Genomic DNA, 24,433 nt, shown 5'->3' on the forward strand with positions numbered 1-24,433 from the left:
TTTTTATTATAAGAATTTTTCATGTGAAAAACGTAAGACTTGAAATTAAAACGACACAATTGAGTATGGCGTACAATAGTAAATTGAAAATAAAGAAATTGAATAAATAGAATAGATAAATAAAATGAATAAAAAGAGGTAATATAAACAGCTTGTCAGGAATTGTTTATAAAAATAGCCTCGAAGTTAAAAAAAAAACAAACAAAAAAAACGCATAAATATTTTTTTAATATATATTGTATGTTAAACATTAAGAAAACATGGTTTCTAGAATAAAAATGTGGTATATGGGTATATTCATTTGTTTTTGGAAGAAATGAAACAGATCTTTTACAGAATGAGCGGTTTTCTTTTAATGTCTTAGGCCATACGTTATGACAACTTCTTACTATTTAGATGGAATTACTTTCCTAAATGTCTTGAACATTGCAATTATAGTCCGTTAATATAAATTGATCTAAAAAAAACATTTATAAAAAATGCTTTGCAAAATATTAAGTTTTAATTAAAAAACAGAATTGATATCAGATAAATATTAATTATTTGTTTCTTCTAACAATTTGTGAAGATGAGATCAGTAATAGAAGAAATATGAAAAAGTGTGTTGATATACAATGTTTAAAGTCCTATGATGCATCAAATTTAATATATAAGAAAGTGTAGAAATATTAATATACTTGTAAGGATTTTCTGTTCGTTTCCAAAAATGTTGCAACATAGTCAACCAGTTGACGGTGGCCGCTTACTGGAGGAAGAAGGCTCAGGTTTATGATATTTAAAAGGTGTTCATATACGTTTTTATGCCTTATTTCATCAAAAGCTTCAGAACAGAACTGTTATTAAATTATTGCCTTCCCGTTTGCTTATTCTCCGGCAGATTTTCCGAATGTAGGTACATGTGTCTTTACAATGATACATTTCGTTATTTCATCGGAAATCGAACGCGGTAGCGCAAGTACGAGTGAAAAAACGGTAAACGAAATGTCTATAACAATAAACGTGTTTGTTCTACATGTCATTCTCTTAACCCTACTTGACTAGTTTTGAATGATTGTTTGAAACTATCAAAATCTGCTCTCTTATAAGACACACCTAATTAGTATATAGGTAAAAAGGCGGATTCTGCTGAAGCCATATTTGTTCAAAGCCGTGAAAATACAGTAGCTTTATAGATATATGTGAAAACGTAAGTTACGTGTCATTTTCAAAACTGTGATGAAAGTGATTTAGACCAGAACTCAATAGTTGTGCAAGAATGTATTTGGCTTAAGGTCATCGCTGTTAACACGGGCACCACAAGGTTATATTTCATTTGCGACAAAATATGAAAAAAACATCATTTGCGTCATATCACAGGTTATACATGTAACATATAACGGAAAAGTTAAATATTCATTGCTGTATCGTGAGTAAGATTTGTTTCTACAGTATTTCTCCTGGATGATTGTTCATTCTCGTTTCTAATACAAAACTGAGGTTTATAATTATAAATTGTTCACATGTAGGACGCCTCAAGGTGCGGGAGTTTCTCGCTGCATTGAAGACCCATTGGTGACCTTCGGCTGTTGTCAGCTCTATAGTCAGGTTGTTGCATATTCAGATTCAAGGGGGGTGCCTTTATTCGGAAAAATTTGGTTGATTATATAGGAATCACTAAAACATGACTGGATCGGGCCCCCCATATGTCAGTGATCCCCCCGTTATGAAAAGTTCTGAATCCGCCAATGTGTTGTCTCTTTGACACATTGCCCATTTCCATTCTATTTTATATAAATATCCTTCCATATTTTTTGTCACCGATTTTAGACGATTTTATATTGCATCATTAATATATTACAATTCCTACTCACCATACATGTACATATAGATTGCTTACTTTGTCTCTGACATGATTAATTATAGCTTAGATTAGACGGTGAAGAAAATAATAAAACATATTAAAGAATATTACACTCGCTAAATATCATTTAAATAACATTGATATGTTATTTGTTCGATTGTAAGAAATCAATAGAATATAACACTTATATAGAAAATACTAATTTCATAGTCATTGTGTCAAATAATTACAGAAAGTTTGTGTTCTAATTGAGATCTACAATGTTTGTTTGGACAATAGTCAGAAGAAACTAGTATTGCTTAATATAAGCATTGCGATTACTATATTTCACTCATCATGATGGTAAAACGATTGTCTTTTGTCCTTATTTTTCTACAACTATTGGACAAAGTCTATGCACTACCTACTTTTAAAATAGGTAAGTTAGTTATAATTACAACTCTGTTATTATCTTTTTAACTAAAGCGTAAGAACATGATTTAAAATAAAAATCGCATGTATCTTTTATTATCTTTCTTGTTCTAGTTCTCATTTAAAATAAATTTGCTCTATATTCAATACTTCTATTTACATTTTGAAATTGAATGTAAAACCAATTTGTTAATTTTTATAAAACGTAGAATTGTACTATATTAATTCGAATCTGCGATCCTATTAGGTTTGTAATTTAAATTGTGTATCGTGTAGCATTTCCAATACCTCATTTTCGGATTCAACTTAATCTAAAGATTGCATTAGTAACACTAATTAATACCATGCAAAGATTGTAGCACGATGTTCCCCCTTTTCCCGCCATATCTTTGTCATTGTATGTTAACATTTGGTATCTGTTCTGGATCAGGCTATCTGGACCATTTGTTGAGAGAAATTGGGTGTTGTTTTTTTTTCTCAGTGTGGTTTGTTGTACTCTCAGATATTTTTTATAATTCCTTTTATCCACTTTTATGAGCTGGCTGTACTTATCTTATACATGCATTCATGATATCTTAAGTATTTCGACAAGTTGTTTTGGTCTTTAACAGTCATACATATACTTAAATTAGATTTAAGGCAATTTCTTATTTTTTTAGAACAATTTATTTGGTTTTTACACACACGGCGGTTTTGGTAAAGGAAATATAAGCTATTTCTTCAAAATACTTAAGTGTGGAAGAACACAACATGTACTGGAACCCCTGGGCTAAGGTTATTGATTAAATTGATACATGTATGTATATGAGCATTTGAAATTATTTGTACACTGTTATACCATACCATATGTATGCTCATATATTTCTTGCACTACTATTACTATATGAATGAAAATGTTATTACTATACTTAATCCATATATTTCTAAGTGTTAGTTCATAAAATGCTTGTTATACTTATTTATTTCATTTGCTTGCTTATTGTGCCACAAGATAAATATATGTTGATACCTGTAAATTCATGAAGAAAAAAAATAAATTATAAATACAAAAACAATAACGATGCATTTTGGTTCATTTTAACTATACAACTAGTCTGGCAACAAGGTGTTTGTGATAACGAACACTATTGTGTCAAGTGCAATTTTTCTGTAATATAAGTGACTAGGGTTGTCAGTTTTTTTCTGTAATATGATTGACTAGGGTTGTCAGTTTTTCTGTAATATGATTGACTAGGGTTGTCGGTTTTTTTCTGTAATATGATTGACTAGGGTTGTCAGTTTTTCTGTAATATGATTGACTAGGGTTGTCAGTTTTTCTGTAATATGATTGACTAGGGTTGTCAGTTTTTTTCTGTAATATGATTGACTAGGGTTGTCAGTTTTTCTGTAATATGATTGACTAGGGTTGTCAGTTTTTCTGTAATATGATTGAATAGGGTTGTCAGTTTTTCTGTAATATGATTGACCAGGGTTGTCAGTTTTTCTACCGTAGTTCTGTGGTTCTCTACGGACACTTCGACTTCCTCTATTAATAATTTGATTCAACGTATCTTAAATTATTAGTTATGTATTCAAACACATCTTCATATGTTTTTAGCAAAAAGAATTACTATGCGATGTCCATTCATGGTCTAACAATATCTTCACTCTCTGACAAAATAATAGCAAAGGAGCAGCACTTTGATTACTGTGCTTCCTCTCAAAAATAAGAATAGAGTTTCAATTTTATTTCAGACAATAGCATTGGAATTTTTATATTATTAACATCGCATTAAGCTTGTTTTATTACAGTTGTTTTAGTCCAGGGTGACGTGTGGCAAGGTCCATTTAAAAATGAGACAGTGAACACTAATGACGTCACGTTGGAAGTAGTAAGCGTCACAACTGAGAACAAAATATTTGATTTCACAAATAAAGGTAAGATAAACCAATCAATAATCTTTTTATATTTGATACCACAGTGAAGTTGGTTTAGATACGATAATATTTTTGGCAGCCGTCTTAATCTATATACTACCTTAAGGATAATATCGATTTCATTGAACCTCAACTCCTCTGAACCATAAAGAGTCGGATGTGTGTGATATGACGTATAAATGAAATGTTTTGAACTTCCTAAATCTGTCTTTGAAACAATCTTTTTTCTACATAAAAAATATCCAAATCGGAAGACCGTTATCGATCCGTGTCTTTTATTCGCATTAGCCCTTGATCATGCCCCCGAAATATATAATACTAAAATAACGAGGTCATGAACTTCGTCTTTTATGCAGTGATTAAAACTACTAAATTCAATTTTTGTCACATGAATTTTCTGGTCGTTGTTAGAAAACGGGACTGGTTTAAACAGAAAAAAAAAATGACAGCAGAGAAAACTATTGCCTGCTAGATATGGTCGGGTTGTTGTCGCTTTGACACATTCCCCAATTCCTTTCTCAATTTTATGTCCTTAAAATGTTCAGCACTTTATCAGATAACAATACAAATTCTAAAAAATCGAGACTTAAAATAAGGTGTAGGTACTTTGATTAAGTCACGCATCCGCGATGTCGCAGTTTTTTAAAAAGTGCATTCTAATAGCATAGGCGGATTTAGGGGGGGGCGGGGTCCCGGCCCCCCCCCCCCCCCCCTTTTGGGGAAAAAATTTGGTTGCTTATATAGGGAATCACTGAAGCGTGACTGGAGCGGGCCCCCTCTTAGGTCAGTCAGTGGGCCCCCACTTATGAAAATTTCTGGATCTGCCACTGAATAGCAACCACTAGTTGGTTCAGATACGATAACGTTTTGCTAACCTATCTTATAAAATTGAGAATGGAAATGGGGAAGGTGTCAAAGGGACAACAACCCGATCAAACAGTAAAAAATAACCGGAGAGAGTAAATCCCACATTCGAAGGCATGATTCACCTGTCCCTTCAACAAAAATGTGTGGTAATTCAGTAATAATGGTGGTCCAACTAGACTTCAAAACATGTAAATGAACTAAAATTAAAAATCATAATAGACTAAAAAATACCTCTACCAATACATACAGTAATAATCAGATTAAAGGAAGTCCAAATATGATGTCAGAATAGGTAACAAAAGAAATAAGCAAAATGACAATTATACAAAAATAAACAAAGAACAAATAGCAGTAACTGACATGCCAGCTCCAGACCTTAATTAAATTTATGAAGAATATAAATAAACTAAAATTAAAAATCATACAAGACAAGCAGACTAAGAGAATATTACTGAAAAAAATACTACATCAGGGTTTTCGATATCACACACTAGTCAAAACATTTACTTAATTTTATCATCTGTACAAAGACATCATTCGTGAATCTAATTCAACATGCAGACATGTCATATGTTTAGGTATTTCACATCCAAATGTTGACAGGCGAAAAATGCTGCGGGTTTAAATGTGTTTTGTGAGAAATCAAGCCTCCCTCTACCTATTTCCAATGTTTCAAACAAACACACAGGCAGCAATAGGCACTACACAACTCGGTCGATTCAAAGCAGAAAACCGTCCAATATAAACACAGATCGAACATGGCAGGTCATTTATACACCCCTCACAACAAAGCCAAAATGAAGGTTTAGACTTATTGTAGTACCGTGGATTTAAAAATTTGTTTAAGAATAATATTCAGTTGTGTTTTAATTAACTGAAAACAAAATCAAAATAAATACCAATGTAACAATATTCAAGGGTCTAATTACAGTATTTTTCGTTTTCGTTTCTATGCTTGTTCGGTTTGATGATGTTGTAGTTTAGTGTCTGTTGTTCCGTTGTTGAAATTTCCTCTTATAGTTGACGTATTTCCCTCGGTTTTAGTCAGATACCCAGATTTCTTTTTGCTTAATCGAATTATGTTATTGAACAGCGGCATAGTACTTAGTGTTGAATTTTCAACCTTTGAAAAAAAAAGGTTTCTTAAAACGATTGATAGGTTTCTCCGGATCGTATTTATTTTCGGGCTCGGCAAACAACAACTCCGATATAATTAGAATGTGCAATGCCGTTTGAAATATGTAAATTTTTATAAATAATTATAAATGCTTAATTACATCTCGGATACTTTCGAAATTATACCTTACTTGTTGTTATGCATAACTTATCGTTCGTACGTCAATCTCCTTTGATTGGTTGATAGAAATATATCTTGTTATTTGAATTAGTTCACTGGTCAATTCAACACGTTTAATACAAATATTATTGTATTGTCATTCGCCAAATTGAATGACCTTATATTGATTGTTTTATAAAGATGTATGTTAAATAGTTTATGTATTCATGCATCTTAATCAATATGTGACAAAATAATACAATAAAGTATTATTTATTTATCTAAATTAAAAATCATTGTAGTTACGGTAGCTTTTTAAACAAAATGGCTAATTTTCAAATAAAAATTCCAATACACATGCTACGTGTTGGAAAATAGAATAGTTATATTGATATAAAATACTTTGTGTAAATAAAAGTTTTGGATATTTTCCCAAGTCTTTGAAATGAAACAATTCTTTGGAATAGAGTTTATACGAAAAAATCCAACATACTAATTACTCAACGTGAAAAAAAGGAACCGCATGATGATTATACAAACGAAGAACAAATGACGAACAAAAAAATTCAAAACAAAATAACAAATAGTAACGTTTTTCAGAAATTATTTACAGACTTTTCGGATTCCTATATACCAAAGTAACTCTCAAAACTTGAAATGCAAATATATATTGTCTAATGTAATGCGATACTTTTTTATTTCAGAAATGGCATATTAAAATTTCTCTGAAAGCGTTTGCTCTTTACTGTATTAAGTAGTAGATATTTTACTAAATCATTATGCAGAAACTTAAAAGTATCAAATGTACCCACTATTAATAACCGAACTGACTTCATAATCGCTTATAATGTTGTCTACATTTTTCTACTCTACTTCCAAAAACTGTGATTTAAAAATCAAGAGGTATAAAAATGTTTTTGCAAGCGCGCTATTATATAATTGTTAATTTTTATTTTTCTAATATATTGATTAACAGTTTGTGAGTTGGCACCTGGGTCTGTTGATGGATTTGTCCTATTTGTTGACTGTAGGACAGCCATGGTACTAGAGAAACAGAAGATATTCAGTTCCGTACCGACTGTTGTAGTGATTCGTGATTTCTGTCACGTGACAAGCACCCGGATGATACAGTTACGACCAGACTGTACTTACAGCAATACACTGTTAGCTGACATTGCTGCGTCCAAGCTTTGGCGCAATGTACTACTTTACTTTGACACTACTTACAGTAAGTTTGTTCTATATTTGTAAGAGCATAGACTACTATAATGTAAAAGAGGGGCAAAAGATACCAGAGGGACAGTCAAAATCATAGATCGAAAATAAACTGACAACGCCATGACAAAGAAGAAAAGGACAAACAGACAAATAATAGTACACATGCCACAACATAGAAAACTAAAGACCAAGCAACACAAACCCCGACAAAAACTCGGGGTGGTCTCAGGTTCTCCGGAAGGGTAAGTAGATCCTGCTCTTCGTGTGTTTCTCATGTTATTACAAACCCGGTAAAAGTTAGTAGTCAGTCAAGTAGTTAATAAAGCCAATCATTCAAAAACCGGTTTCGCCAAAAAAAAATCACGCCAATATAAGACTATCACCTTCAGCAATCTATGTTTTCGTCGATTTGAAAAATTAATTTAAACAATCAGCAAATTCTATTTGACAGTTTTGAAAGAGTAAAATAAACTGACCGTATGTCAAACCTTGAACATTAGTATTCTTCATTGCAAAATGTTCTTATAATAATTGACGTTCACGGTAACAGAAATTATTTTGTTTTAGATAATTGCCACTGTGCTTACATGAATAGGATTAAATATGAAAAAGATACTAGTACGTTGCATACCAACAATTTAACACTATTTTTTTACTTAAGGATCCTTGTGCCTGACAAATCTCCTCATGCAACTGTCTCTGAATTCTGTTTCAACAAGAATGGTCAAAACCAACAACTACGCTGGACCATTGGAATATCTACCTTATATAGACAGACATTCACCTGATGGAATCTTTGTTCTTACGGCAACCGATACAATGGAGGATATAATATCGCAGGTACAGAACGAATCTCTTAAATACACAACTGATAATTTTATACCATATGAATACATTAATTTCTCGGTTAAAAAGTCAGCGGCAAAGACATACAAATCCTATAACATCACAATTTTCACACATTTTAGTCAACGCATCTCAATCTAATTTCTTGAATTCTAAACCAGTCAATTTTATTTAACGATTTTTCTTCATTTGTCTAAAACAGCTTTTGAAAGTATATAATGTAGATAATTACACCTTATGTAAGAATCCGGGGTTTTGATTGGTTAATAGCCAGTGTATTTTTCACCAATTTACTGTTATCAAATGAATATCGTTCATTTTTAACGCCGCCGGGGTTTTTGCTAAAAGGATATGCCTTTTTTACCCTCTCTACCGTGGTATTTTGAACAGATATATCATGTTATGGAGGGGTATTTGCGAAAAATACAACTCGAGGGACTTAAATTTCCCGAGCCGTTAGGCAAGGGAAATTTTGTCCCAAGACTTGTATTTTTTTCAAATACCCCGCCCCCCCCCCCATAACATGATATATCTGTTTAATTACACCGAATGAATTTTAATTTAAACTCTCTGTACTAGGAAAAGGAAATATTTATTTGAGGACAAGTACTATCATAAAATATACCGCGGGAACTATACATGTACTTATACGCGTTCGCGCTGTCTTTATGTAACGTCATATCCGAACAAAATGGCGGGAAAATGCTCGCGAGGGTAAAAAAGGAATATCCAAAATGGCAAATACCATGGTATTTGAGGCATATTCACCGGCAGTGGTAAAAACAGCCAGATTCGTTTGAAATGAGAAAGAAATGTTAGAATATGCGAAAAATACACTGGCTATCAGTCAATCAAAAGCTGGCATTCTTATATAAGGTGTAATTAGCCAAAAAATACTCTATCCGACTGGACGCTTGTAACGTCACGATCATCAATGCGTTTTAGTACATTAACATTCGGTGTAATTAAACAGATATATCATGTTATTGAGGGGTATTTGCGAAAAATACCAGTCTTGAGAATGAATTTCCCTCGCCTTACGGCTCGTGAAATTTAACATTCTCTCGACTGGTATTTTTCGCAAATACCCCTCCTTAACATGATATATCTGTTCATTATTGCAATAATACATATGTTTTAGTCTACAAATAAACCGATAAAAGTATAAATAAAAAAATAATGTTATTTCATCTAAGGGTCAAGTCGGTAGTTCGAACTTTCCATGGGTACTGATGTCTGGTGACACACAATTGGTAAATCGTAGTCAATACAATGACAGCTTCGTCGTCTTACTGAGGAATCAGTTCAAAGATTTGATATCGGATCAAGAAACCTGTAGATCGAACCATTCCAGGTATTTGGTACGTAGTCTTTAATTATAAAGTAGTTTATTGTTTAAGTGAAAAGTCACCTTTTAGAGATGCACCCTCTTGTCTAAACAATTATGTTTTCATTAAGAAGATAATTGGAACCATTGAAAAGACATCATCTTGATAAACCTTACCCATTAGGGTAGTACTAATGACTTCAACTTCGAAAATAGTCTTGTTTGCCGGTTTATGTTCTTCTCATATATGTTATGATGGTATGATACTAAACCCCTAACGGGAAGGATTGTGCCTGATGTTCATATGATGAAATCATAATCTTTTAGTCAGTTTAATTGAAGTCTGGAGCTGGCATGTCAATTAACTGCTAGTAGTCTGTTGTTATTTATGTATTATTGTCATTTTGTTTATTTTCTTTGGTTACATCTTCTGACATCAGACTCGGACTTCTCTTGAACTGAATTTTAATGTGCGTATTGTTATGCGTTTACTTTTCTACATTGGTTAGAGGCATAGGGGGAGGGTTGAGATCTCACAAACATGTTTAACCCCGCCGCATTTTTGCGCCTGTCCCAAGTCAGGAGCCTCTGGCCTTTGTTAGTTTTGTATTATTTTAATTTTAGTTTCTTGTGTACAATTTTGAAATTAGTATGGCGTTCATTATCACTGGACTAGTATATATTTGTTTAGGGGCCAGCTGAAGGACGCCTCCGGGTGCTGGAATTTCTCGCTACATTGAAGACCTGTTGGTGACCCTCTGCTGTTGTTTTTTATTTGGTCGGGTTGTTGTCTTTTTGACACATTCCCCATTTCCATTCTCAATTTTATTGTATGCCGCCCAGGATAACAAATGGTGTCCATCGGATGTTGTCAAGTTTGTTTGAGTTTGTGTAATCCGGCTTTGTTTTCTCTCAATCGATTTATGACTTGAACAACGGTATACTTATGTTGCCTTTATAAATTGCAGATCATCAATGTTTCTGTTAATACAGCTGCTATTTTGGTAGTCGTAATTTCATGGTAATGAAAAAAATAAGAAGATGTGGCATGATTTCTAATGGTCTCCACAAGAATATCTTTATCATCAGTATTTTTTTTAATCCATTTATGCTTCATTTGAAAATGAATATTATTATACCTCTATTTTCAGGATTCAGAAATATATTTATCCGATGCCACAAAAGTCATGTTGGAAATATTTTCAGAAGTTGTGATTTCGAAAAACATAAAAGCGTTAGAACCAATGGATTGCCGACAAAAAAGTTTGCCAAGTAATAGGACTCATGCTATGGAAGTTTTCAAGGTAGAACATTGTTTGTATAAACCTAATTTCCAAGTTCATGAGAAGATTTGAAAGACATGAACGGCATTGTGATTGTTTGTTAGGGTTCAATATACTTTGCAAGACTCGTTTACGTGAATTTCTTTTTCTAAGAACAAGAAGTTAACAAGTAGCTTTGATGTGTTCGTAAATGTAGAAAGTGAGAGAGAAACATTAGACCTTCAGAAGAATGATCGTTCTTTGTAGCATCATTTCATATTTATTTGCAATTTAAATGGTTTTTATTTTTAATAACAATAGAACAATACTATGTCATACTAGGCGTTGTTTGTTTTTATTTTTACATCTTTCCCCACGCGTGCCTTCATTCCTTTTGAAAAATCGCTCTTTTTAGCGGCATTTCATATTTATTTGCAATTTAAATGGTTTTTATTTTTAATGATAATAGAACAACACTATGTCATACTAGGCCCCACGAGTGCCTTCATTCCTTTTGCTAAGTTTCCCTACCTTTTGTATGGTAAACAAACATCAGCCGTCCATCGAACTAAGTATGTCATTAGAAACTCTTTGTTTGGTGCGACTAGCTTGATATCTGAATATGACGGTTTCTACATGGTTGTGTTGTATGCTATTGTTTTGACTGTTTCGGTTTTTTTCTAACTTCTTTATTCTTCAAAGTTATTTGTTTTTCTTTGTTGCTTTCTTTATGTCTTCCTCCCTTTTAACTTGTATTTCTGTGTTGCTTTCTTTATGTCTTCCTCCCTTTTAACTTGTATTTCTGTGTTGCTTTCTTTATGTCTTCCTCCCTTCTAACTTGTATTTCTGTGTTGCTTTCTTTATGTCTTCCTCCCTTCTAACTTGTATTTCTGTGTTGCCTTCTTTATGTCTTCCTCCCTTTTAACTTGTATTTCTGTGTTGCTTTCTTTATGTCTTCCTCCCTTTTAACTTGTATTTCTTTTCCTTGTAGACATTTCAACAAAACCATGTTATGAATTATTCTGAATACCAGATATGCAGTACTGAAAACAGTTTGACAGATTCGTGGAAGTATATGGGCAATTGGTCAAAGGACAATGGAATCTCGCTGGTCACAAGTAGATTGTTTGGAAATGAATTCATCGACTTCAACAATGCAACGCTAAAAGTAGCAGCACTTCCGGTAATCGATACTTCCGTTTTTACTACTTGTTGTAAATCAAATATTCAGTATTTAAGCTGGTATCCGTCCTCTGCCGTTCTTTGATGAAAATGTTAACTAGATGTCAGTAAAAACTCAAAGATTTGTACTTAGTGTTTTGTTTTGGGTTTATGAATGTATAAATATCATGTCATATCTAGTATGTGGTTTTGTTACATTTGTTTTTCTGCTTTGTAATGATCTGTTATGTTGAGTCCTATTCAAACAATTTTAAAGTTTGTTCTTATGTTTTGCTGTTACACCACTGTCCTAATTTAGGACAGGATTGAGCGCACAAGAACACAAAATAACTCTGCCTCATTCTGTGTGTGCCTGTCCCAAGTCAGGAGCATGTAATTTGTTGGTTGTTGTCGGTAACTATTCATAGTTTAGGTCATGTCCATTTTAATGAAGAAATGAGAGCGCTATAAACATTACAACTTTGATGCAACAGTCATACAAGTGAGAGGTTTAGCGCTTTTAAACCAGGTTCAATCCACCATTTTCTACATTTTAAAATGCCTGTAACAATTCAGGAATATAACAGTTGTTGTTCATTCGTTTGATGTGTTTTATCATTTGGTTTTGCCATTTTATTAGCCCTCCAGGGACGCAATGTCAGATATTGCTACCATTTAGTGTAACACAAAAATGACGTTAAATTGGAAACATGCTTTATCTAATTCTTCCTGCTTTCCTTTTTTGGTAAATGTAAAGTATAACATACAAGTATAAATGCCATGAGAATCAAATCCAATATGATTTTATAATTAACATAGCATATTCAATTTTACTGCTAGTAATTATGTGTTTTTGGAGGAATATTGCTGCATTATATATTCAAACCGAGTATGATTTTATTCAAGCAGTGACATTCAATAGGTTATACTTATGATACTGAAGTTTTCTTACTTTTTGATCGTATTATAGATGTGTATTTTTGTAATTTGTGCATCATTTCGTTTTGTTGAAAGCAGGACATTTATATTATATATATATTATGGAGGAAGGAACATGCGAATGCAGTTCATACCGTCCCTAGCATATTACGCTTATGTCGATGTCAAATTATGATAACGGACAAACTTGGAAGACATTTTGATTAATCCGTATTTTTTATAGATAACCCTGTAATCTTAATTATATTTGGTGTACCAACTTCAAATTCAAAAGTACTTTTTATTGGTATAGTTATCAAAGCCGAAAAATAATCTTCTCGAAATCAAATCTCTGTTTTTTTGGCCGTAAAAGTTTTGTGAAGGCATGAAAGTTTAACTCGGACATTTCCGCAAGACATTGTATATCTATTGTTTTGAATTGAATATGTAGCTCCATTTATTTTTCAATTCGAACTTTGGGAGCTAACACTTAGTACAAAACGATGGTGCTTACAATTTAATGATTTATCTCTCATAATTTTATTTTTGAACTGAAATGTTTCAAGTTTCCAAATTAAATTTCCGATGGGACATTTCCGTACATCATATTCTTTTGAAAATATGCATGCAAATTTTAAATGGAGACAGCCATTTTAACCAATACTGAAATATATCACGTCATACAATGTTCATGCAAAATTTCGAAGAGTTGCGTGAACATTTCGCGAATCGTTCGAGTTTTATGTTTCGAGTTTGTTACATGGGACAACGCTAAGTCAACGTTTTTCGGATAATCTGTGTCTTCCTAAGCCTAGGAATATTATATTTTTATTCTTTCTCTATCATAATGTGAAAATTTAAGAATCAATCTTTATTTTCATGTGTAATTTGAAATATTTATTTCAGCATTTCTATAAAAATTTTCCCGTCAAATATTTACTTAACGCTATTTTTCGTGGTAGTACCAATATCTAACGTTGCGTCAGGGACTTTCCGTTATGCATTTTCCTCAGAGTTCAGTATTTTTGTGATTTTACTTCTTCCTTATTTTCACAAAAAAATCTGACGTATTACTAATCATCAGTATGCATTTCAGTATTCAAAAACAAAATTTTATACTTTTCGGTCATATCAAGTCAAGTACATTCAATAATGATTAAAACAAATGTAACTTGGTCAAAACGAAGAAAAAAATAAAATCACAAAAATACTGAACTCCGAGGAAAATTCAAAACGGAAAGTCGTAAATCAAATAACAAAATCAAAAGCTCAAACACAGCAAACGAATGGATAACAACTGTCATATTCCTGACTTGTAATAAATATTCGAGCATATATTACTTCTAAAATTATTTTACATTCATTGGATATAAGATTGTGATTAAAAAATCCCCAAGATAACCTATATCACTGGTATTAAAGAGATAATCGTAACTGCAATTACGATTATCCCAATATGGCGACGGTAGATATAGGTAAAATCTTTACACTCATTTTTCTTAAATGTAGCATGTTTTTGTCAATAGTTACTCAGCTGCAAGGTTTATCTATACCATTTCTTCATATTTGAATCGTAACGGTGCACTGGAATTGTCTAAGCGCTTTGAAAATAGCCGTTGAAAAATTCGGGATGATAATCGTAACTCGGAAAAAAGATAATCGTAATTATGGTATTTAAAAATAAAAAAGATAATCGTAACTGGAAACTGTTTTATTGATATTGACACTAAAAACGTATATCTGATAGCATATTATGAAATTATGGCGATGAATTATTTACGAAACGTCCCAACATCTTATGACATTTCTTTTTATGCATATATAATTAATTGTTCTTATGAAAACAGCTACATACTAGTATATTATAAAATTGGAAGGGTGAACAAGCTTCAAGAAATTTGGAAATGGGAAAACACGAACTTTGTTAATATACAGAAATGTATTGAACTAGGTATGCCACAAAATATGTGAATGAGCGATGGAAATTATGATACATGACAATAATTGTCAGGCGACACGCATGTGTCACCTTACATCAGATTTCTAATTAAGACAGTAAAGAAAAAATAATTTATCCTGAAGTAAATAGTAAATATAGTTAATATTGTTTAAATTATTTTATTGTATGTGGTTATATGTGCTATTTCTGCCCCCGGGAAGCCACTGCTGATTTAATTCTAGAACATACCCTATTATGCCATAACGAAGTAGGAAAGACATTTAGTATTCGTCAAAAACCGTTTGACGCGTAATTAGTGGCTACAGTTTTCATGTCACTTCGATCATTTTTCATGGATGATATCACAACTTAAAGTTATGATGAACAAGAGATAACTTTGAAAAGTGTTTCACAGTGTCATTTCTTTTATAGCTGACTATGCGGTATGGGCTTTGTTCATTGTTGAAGACCGTACGGTGACCTATATTTGTTAATTTCTGAGTCATGTTGGTCTCTTGTGGAAAGTTGTCTCATTGGCAAACATACCACATCTTCTTATTCATATTAGCTACTTCATGACTGTCACTGAAATTTCAGTATCTCAGATATAAACTATAAACAACACAAATTCAATTTTGAATTATGATAATATGACATCCTTAAAACATTTAATGCTATATAAGACTAGAGAATGTTTGGCCCTAAATGGGATTCTTTGTGTATTATGAAATTAAGTAACGTGGAGTTCATTGACAAACATGGATTTGTGTTCTTTTATAGTTTGGCCAAAAGCCCGAAAATCAAAAAATAAAATTGATGTAGCTTTAAATTTTCTTACAAGAAATACTTATTCAAAGAATGACTGCAAAGATGAGAATAAAATAACGCATATTCCGCAAAATTAGAAACAAACTTATTAAAAATTCATAAATACTCGGTATATGAAAAGTATGCTGCATACATATGCATGGAAGATATTGTAGAGAAAAATATTGAAGGTACTAAACAAGGAACATTTTTGTATTTGCATACTTGCCATATAATTAGTACTTTTCTATTAAATGAAAACATAAATTAGCCTTTCCTAATTTTCATGCATTTTTCTGAAGCACAAAATATTTGTTTTAAAATCTATAAAAATCTTTGTAATTAAACCAGTTCCGACTGTGATAATCTACATGTTTGGCCCTTTGATGTAATTTATCAATATACATATTTGTGTTTTTTTTCGTCTGTCAAATGCTTCGTAAGACTATAGGTAAGGCTAATAAAAACAAAAAATAAAAGTAACAATAAACAAAAGTAACAATAAACAAAAGTAACAAAAAACAAAAGTGACAATAAACAATAGTAACAATAAACTGGTAACTATTCTAGATCCTTTACCATCCACACTGTTTAAAGAAACGTCCTAAAATACATGGGAATTTGATCAAAACATTTGAATTAAATTTTTAAAATCATATATCAGTATAAAATAGAAAAAAATGAATCCAAAGGAAAAATATGGACGGCTGAATTTATTGATAAGAACTAAATCATCAGCGTATAACAGATATGATATATCATTATCATTTAACTTGGGTGGTTCACATGTTGAGTCAAAAATAGATGGTAAATCATTAATATATAAAGAAAATAATGTAGGGCTTAAAATACACCCTTGTTTTACCCCAACTGAGGAATTAAAAAAATCAGTGATACCTTCCGAGATCTTTACCAAGTACAAAACCTCTTTATATCTATCTTTCATTATACTAAAAAAAAAGGGACCATCTATGTTGTAATAAGACAATTTGTAAAAGAGGGCATCTCTATTAATAGTATCAAATGCCTTCCTGAAATCAATGAAACAGGCATATATCTTTTTTGACATATGAAAATGTGGTATACGTGACTTTCATTTTGAGCAATGAATTGAAAGGATTGCACTTTTGGAATATGGGATATAGCTAATCCATCCTTTTTCTCATCAATTAGAGATATATAGGTAAATTTTTTTCTTCATTTATTTTTATATACGTTAATGTCATCGTTTAACTGGGCATTTACATTTTTAACACACAAAATACCATTGAAATGCTGAAAGACACATTTATTATGTTTCAGTTACTATTATCATATAAAGAAAATTACGATTATCAAAGAAGAAAAATACCATAGAGTTACGATTATCATCCCGAATTTTTCAACGGCTATTTTCACAGCTCTTAGACAATTCCAGTGCACCGTTACGATTCAAATATGATGTAATGGTATAGATAAACCTTGCAGCTGAGTAACTATTGACAAAAACATGCTACATTTAAGAAAAACGAGTGTAAAGATTTTACCTATATCTACCGTCGCCATATTGGGATAATCGTAATTGCAGTTACTATTATCTCTTTAATACCAGTGCTATATGTTCAATTTTAGCGTTTTATAATAATAATCTATTTCATAAAATCGTTTACCATAAGATTAGTTCCTATTGCAATACATTAACATTGACATCTTTCGTGATTTAAATCATTGGAGTCTATTCAAATGCTTCCAAATAACGAATAATGATTTTTTTCCAAATAGAATGTGTTGCACTAATTGATCTAGCAATTCTACAGATCATGAACAGTACAACTCGAATCAAATTAAATCATTATTCCAATTAATCTTTTTTTCGATTAAATTTGATTGTCTTTGACAAAAATATATAAAAATATAGATGTATTGATGACATGCAACCGTATCCCTTATATTGTTTAAATGTATCATGTATGATATAAATGAAAAAAGTGCAAAAGAGAGGCGAAAATACCGAAACGGATAAACGAACTCTAAATCAAAAACACACTGACGATGCCTTTGCCAAGAACAAACGACCAAAAACAAATTACAGTATACAAAACATTGCATAAAAACTAAACTGTAAGAAATTTGTCCTTATGATAGTAACCCAATGATACGAAATGATCTAATGAACATTATACGACTTTCAACAGGCTACATCTGCTTAAATCTCTATGTTTAAAAGACCACAATGGCCAATATACTAAAGGGCTTAACTGATTTTCCATGTCAACACAGAGGTATTTACTACTGGGCTGTCGATATCCGCGGGGATGTCCACCAGCGTTGATTTATTTAGTGTAAATTGCCGACTTTGCAAGGAATGTATAGCCAGTCAAGGTCGTTAAAAGCTTCCATCGTGGTATATACTTATTAGCTGTGATATAGTTTAATATTTGAATACAATTTCAGCTCGATCCGTTTGTATTCTTCAACATTGACGATAACAACCAGACAACATACAGCGGTTTCTGTATCGACATCCTGGACCAGCTCGCATTGAAATTTAACTTCAAGTAAGTCAAAACCGCTATGAACTATGTTGATACGTCTGTCAATTTTTTTTTACCTTCATTTTTTATTGTAAAACGAATATGAAATGGATAAAAATGTTAAAAAAGCAATGTTATGAATACAGGAACACAAATTTTACTAAGCAGAACAAACATAAGCGTATGTTGTATGGTCTTATATCCATGATGGTCGAGAACAAAAGAAATGAGTCTAGCATCCCTATTGTGAAATTTCCATTTCTATGTAACAGCATTCTAGCAGCTTCTGAATATAAAGTATATTTATACTATTTGATGCACCACATTTCAACAGTTTGAATTTCAGGTATCTTCCTATCATGATTTGCTTGTTAAGAGGTTTCTACTTGAAGTTGGTTGATAGGATGGTAAATCTGTTTCCCAGATGACGATTGATATGTTCCAATTACCAGAACCACAGTTCTGTTATTCTCTTTTTCTCGAATGTGACGTACCGAATTAAACTAACACCGGGTTTTTATGACTGGTGCCAAATATGGCATTATTAGATCTGCTAACGCTTTAGGAACATCTGAGATCACCTCCGCTTGTGTTGTGTGTTTTTAGTGTTATTGTTGGGATTGGTAATGCTCAGTGTTAGTTTTCTATAATATTTGCCCTTTCTTTGTTTTCTATAATAATTGCCTTTTCTTTGTTTTCTATAATATTTGCCCTTTCTTTGTTTTCGGTCACCCATCCACACTTAAATGATCATGAAATTACCGAGTTAATAAATGAAAAGAAAGGCAAAGAAGAAAGTATTCCATCCATAAGGTCCTATGTTGTGTTTTACATACTGCTGTTTGGCTTTGCACTGTTGTTCTTTTTACCATGGCATTGTTAGTTTTTTTTTCTTTTAGTTTGAATATCACTTCGGTATATGGCGCCTCTATCTTAGTAGCAAACAAGTATTTTTTTTTACAAAAGAAGTTATCACAATTTAGGTATTCTTATATGTTTTTATCTCTTTTAAAAGTTATGAGATCGTGTCCCCTGCCGACAATGCCTACGGAAGTCTTGAGGATGATGGAACTTGGAATGGAATGGTTGGTATGGTCATGAGTAATGTGAGTAAACCATTTATTTTTATCTGTTGTTCCTTTTTACCCTCTAATAGTCGATGTATTTCCCAGGGTTTTTTTTTGTGACCCGTATTTGTTTTTGCCTAATCGATTTATGAGTATTAAACAGCAGTATACTATTGTTGCCTTTACACAGTGTACCGTTTAATATGTTAATTGTTTGTTTATGGCTTTAAAATGTTACGGTACAAATTAAACTCCAATACATACATAAAGATAAACATAAAAAATACGTTTTATATATTCGACTTTTTTGTAATTTACAGAAACTGTGAATATGTATAACGTCCTAGTTATGAAGGGCTGTTCTGGTCATAATTTAATTCGGCAGACGTACGTAAGAGGTATGCGTAACAATTTGTTAACGTTCACTAGAGGTACACATAACACTTGATTTTAATTCAGCTAGCGAAATGTTTTCCCAGTCCTAAATCTTTTGAAACCAGTATATTCATCTGATCTGTAATTTTAATTAATTTTTTTCTATTCTTCACTATTGTCGGCTTAATTTAATGTTTTTATAGGATGCAGATTTTGCGGCAGGTCCTTTCACAATAACATCCGCCAGAGAATCTGTGATTGATTTTACAACAACTTATATGGAGGAAGGTATTGGAATTCTGACAATGAGACCAAAGGAAGAAGAAAATAAGGAGTACAAAATGTTCAAACCATTGTCTGTAACAGTCTGGGTAATGATTGGTGTTGCTATAGTTATTGTCGGTGTGTTGGTGTATGTCAACAACAGATACAGCCCAGTTATCCCAGTTACCAAGCCAGAAGACAATGAACCTCAACAAAATCCACCAAAGCTCACCTCTTCTATGTGGAACGTTTATGGATATTTTGTAGAGCAAGGTAACTAAGGCTGTATTTGTTTTGAGACTTTCCGTTTAGAGTTTTCCTCGGAGTTCGGTAATTTTGTTTCGGTAAATTAATGGATACATCTAGTGCTGTTCAAAGATAAAATATCTAAATAACTGAAATCTGAGACAACAAGCCTACAAAATCAATGGAGGTTTAGATGAATAGCAAGATCTGACTACACGATGAAAAAGGAGAGACGAAAGATACCAGAGGGAGAGTCATAGATAGAAAATAAACTGACAACGCCATGGCTAAAAAATAAAAAGACAAAAAGACAAATGATAGTACAGAAGACACAACATAGAACACTACAGACTAAGCAACACGAACACTACCAAAAACTAGGGGTGATCTCAGGTGCTCCGGCAGGGTAAGCATATCCTACTCCACATGTTGCACACGTCGTGTTGCTTATGTTATAACAAATCCGGTAAATAGTCTAATGAAAGCTATACATTAAAGGATATATACTGTCATTCATGAATATCATTTCATTTTCCAAAACAATGATATTTTTAAGCCTGAACAAGATTCAAGATTGTATGGGTTTTGTTGCTTTTTTCTAGAGTGAAACTGAGAGGCTTTATTATTTTTGTATTAATGATATACTCATATTATCATTTTAGGAGGAGATGAACGACCACGATCTTTATCTGGTCGTCTGATATTAAGTGTCTGGTGGATGTTCACTATTTTGATGTTAGCGACATACACAGCCAATCTTGCAGCTTATTTGACTGTGACAATTATCGACTCACCTATCAATAGTCTCGAGGAACTGGCGAATCATGCAGACATTAGACCTTTAATATTTTCCGGATCAAATCTACAGACTTTGTTTAAGGTACATTTTCACTGTGAAGCATCACCGCTTGACAAAGGTACCCCAAAAACCATGAAACAAAAATAGCAAAAAGTACATATTCAAATTCCCGTCCAGTAAACAGCTATTCGCCGCTATTCGCTTTATCATCACGCATTTCTCTGCGGAAACAGTAGTTTATTTCTTAATACAGTAATGTTCAAGCTTAAATATGACGCACATGTTCTAAATGAATAGTTGAAATGTTTTTGAACCAGTTTAAACGCATCATATGAGTGCTAAATAGTAGCTACATTTTAAGAATCATAATCACAAACTTGACTTCTTTACAAAATGTAGAACATAACGAAAATGATAAGAATTTGACTTTTTCTGACTTCATATTAGGGGAACCTATATCCCGTGGTGATGCTATACCGTAATGTTTATAAGAAAACGAAATGTACTGGAATTAATTGACGTTAAGGCTTCAAAAGACATAAGGTAGCCAATTTAAACTGTCCAGTTTTATATAGATAATCCTGTTTCATATAGATAAGTAGCATCCTATACTAATGAATATTCGAATGAGTATTTCTTTAATGATATTTGAACTAATTATTACCAATTACGTCAGTTGGTGTAAATTGCCAAACAATCATCAGTAGAATTATTTATATTTTAAATATAAAGATAATTGTACGAATCAGAACTTTTATTTGTGTATTACTAATGGTACTGTTTTATTCTATCGAAATAAATTATTTAACCACGAAAGACTCAACATTTCAACTCTGTCGGATGGTTGTTTCATTAATCATACCAAATCTAATGTTTATGTTAATATTTGATATATTATATTAATTCCTTTTAACTGATATATTTCCACAGACTGCTAAATCGTCGGTATATGGACAGATCTGGAGTAAAATGTCTGGTATGCCAATAGTTAAAGACATAGATACAACACTAAGCTATGTGCGAACAAATGAGTATGCCTTCTTGTCGGACTTCTCACTTCTGGAATACATCATGTTACAAGACTGTCAGACGTACGCCATGGCGGATGAAAAGTTCAACAATGCAGGGTTTGGCTTTGTTCTCGAAGAAAATTCACTATATTTAAATGCATTTAATCTTGCGTAAGTAACATGTTGTGCAATAAAGGCAACAGAAGTATACCGATGTATTAAACTCATAAATCGATAGAAAAAAAAACAGTCGGGTCACAAACCAAAATCGAGGAAAACGCATTAAATATAAGAGAACAACGACACAACGTTAAAATGTAACACACACAGAAACGAACTATAATATAACAATGACCATATTCCTGACTTGGTACAGGACATTTTTTTAAAAGAAGAAATGGTGGGTTGAACCTGGTTTTGTGGCATGCCAAACCTCCCTCTTTAATGGCCAGGTTAAATATAACTTTAAAATTACAACACAACATTACAGGACTACAATACAAATAAATAGGAGAACATATTTGACAAAGAAACACACGAATACTAGCTTACAAAAGGCATCCTGTTTAAAATTTAATACGCCAGAAGCGCGTTTTGTTCACACAAGACTTACTAGTGACGCCCAGATACAAAAGTTTGGAAGCATAAACACAAAGTTCAACATACTTTTACTCACAATATTTTTAAAACTTGATAAATTAAAAGGCACATGTTTATAAAGTAAACCTTATGCTGATCGCTATATGTCTTTTCGAAAAACAAATTATTTGCTATCTCATTGTCAATTATTTCAAATCATGATTTTAGCACTACAAACACACGTTTTTGTGATTCTAAACTGTCCATTCTTGGAATTGCATTGGCGGTGCACTGTTGTTAAAAGTTCATTTATTTTCTTTTTAATGCTATAGAATACTGAAGATGAATGAAGCAGGATTAATTGAAAAATGGCGGAAACAATGGTGGTCTCTATCAGATGATTGTACTAGTTCCGATAGAACTGGCTCTGCGCAGTCGCTCGGATTAGATAGTATCGTTGGCCTTTATTATGTTTATTTTGGAGTTGTCGGTTTAGCTGTATTTGCTTTCCTCATTGAATTAATCTGCAGCAGGAAGATAGTCCAACGATGGATTTCAGTACAAGTAACGAAATTGAATGCTGTAAAGACAATGCTCATAAACAGGCTGATTAACAGGGATTCAGATGTTGTTACCTTAGTAAAATGATCAGGATCGGATTAAGGTGGTAACCAACACTTTCACCAAAATTAATTTGGCTCGTTTAATTTTCATAAAATTACTTTGACCCTTTAACAAAAATATAAAAATTTCAAAAATTTTGAACCAACCGTTTTGTCAGAAAAATGTCACTGGTTATATAGCAGTTTGACAAACACCAATTTTGATCATTGAGAAGCTTTATATTCCCTTTACAACACAATGTAATTAAAACGTTTAGCTGACTTTACAGAGTTATCTCCCTGTAGTGTTAGGTACCACCTTAAGGATGACCTAAGAGTCCTTTAAGGGAACATTTGAATTATTATTTAGTGAATAACTGAATCATGACTTGAGCGAGTCCCTCTTTTGAGTAAGTGGGCCCTTATGAAAATTTCTGTATCCGCTACTGATGATAGAATGTTTCTTTTCTTTTCTTTGGATTGATTTATATATCATAAATCTTGTTTTTAACTAGTTATAATGGCAAATAAACTACTACGCATAAATTTGGTGTTTAACTGTTTATGATAGTAAAGAATAACTTTTGTCTAGCTGAATAACTGTTGCATTCAAAGATTCTACAGTTAAAGGAGTTTTCCATCATACCATTGTTTCTTATTGGGACAAAAAGTCCGAGTAATCACGCAGTAATTTCATATATTCTATGAAAAAACTATTTTTTTTTAAAAGTTGTCTTAAAGTGAGGCGAACGATACCAAAGGAATAGTCACACTCATAATCGAAAAGAAACTTACAAAGTAATGGCAAAACCTCAATAAATTGTTTTAAAAAATATAGCTCAATTAACTTTACCTTTTACCATGTGTTAATTATAGCAGAAGTAGAAGTGTTTCAATATATTTGTCAAAGGAGTGGAGGGTATTAAACAAATTTTTTCAATATCAATTCTGTATGACGGGCCTGTAAAAAATAATTAATCATGCTTTATCTGTCGTAGAATTGCATAAAAAAAATAAAAGTGCACAGTACACAATACCACTACCAAGTTCAACTACCGACTTCTCAGAAAACGTAGAAATACACAAGGAATGCAGTTCTTTTTAATCACGTGGATATTATGATAGTTTTCCTTTTAAAGGCTTTAGTGTTTCTTAATATCATATTTGTAAACGCATTGAAAAAATGTAT

General features: G+C 32.3%; 1 protein-coding gene across 1 annotated transcript; it reads left to right on the plus strand.

Moving 5' to 3' along the window:
• The first annotated feature begins 706 nt into the window (after positions 1-706).
• LOC139489383 (glutamate receptor 4-like) lies at positions 707-24,201 on the plus strand. The gene is made up of 13 exons (XM_071275695.1): positions 707-764; positions 4,043-4,168; positions 7,288-7,539; positions 8,191-8,369; positions 9,572-9,736; positions 10,854-11,006; positions 11,956-12,147; positions 18,223-18,326; positions 19,318-19,408; positions 19,948-20,281; positions 20,917-21,134; positions 21,984-22,234; positions 22,975-24,201. Exons 1-13 carry the CDS (start codon positions 707-709, stop codon positions 23,288-23,290), a joined length of 2,439 nt encoding a protein of 812 aa, XP_071131796.1. The 3' UTR covers positions 23,291-24,201.
• Positions 24,202-24,433: the final 232 nt, after the last annotated feature.

The sequence above is a fragment of the Mytilus edulis genome, chromosome 9 (assembly GCF_963676685.1).
Source record: "Mytilus edulis chromosome 9, xbMytEdul2.2, whole genome shotgun sequence".
Classification (NCBI taxonomy): domain Eukaryota; kingdom Metazoa; phylum Mollusca; class Bivalvia; order Mytilida; family Mytilidae; genus Mytilus; species Mytilus edulis.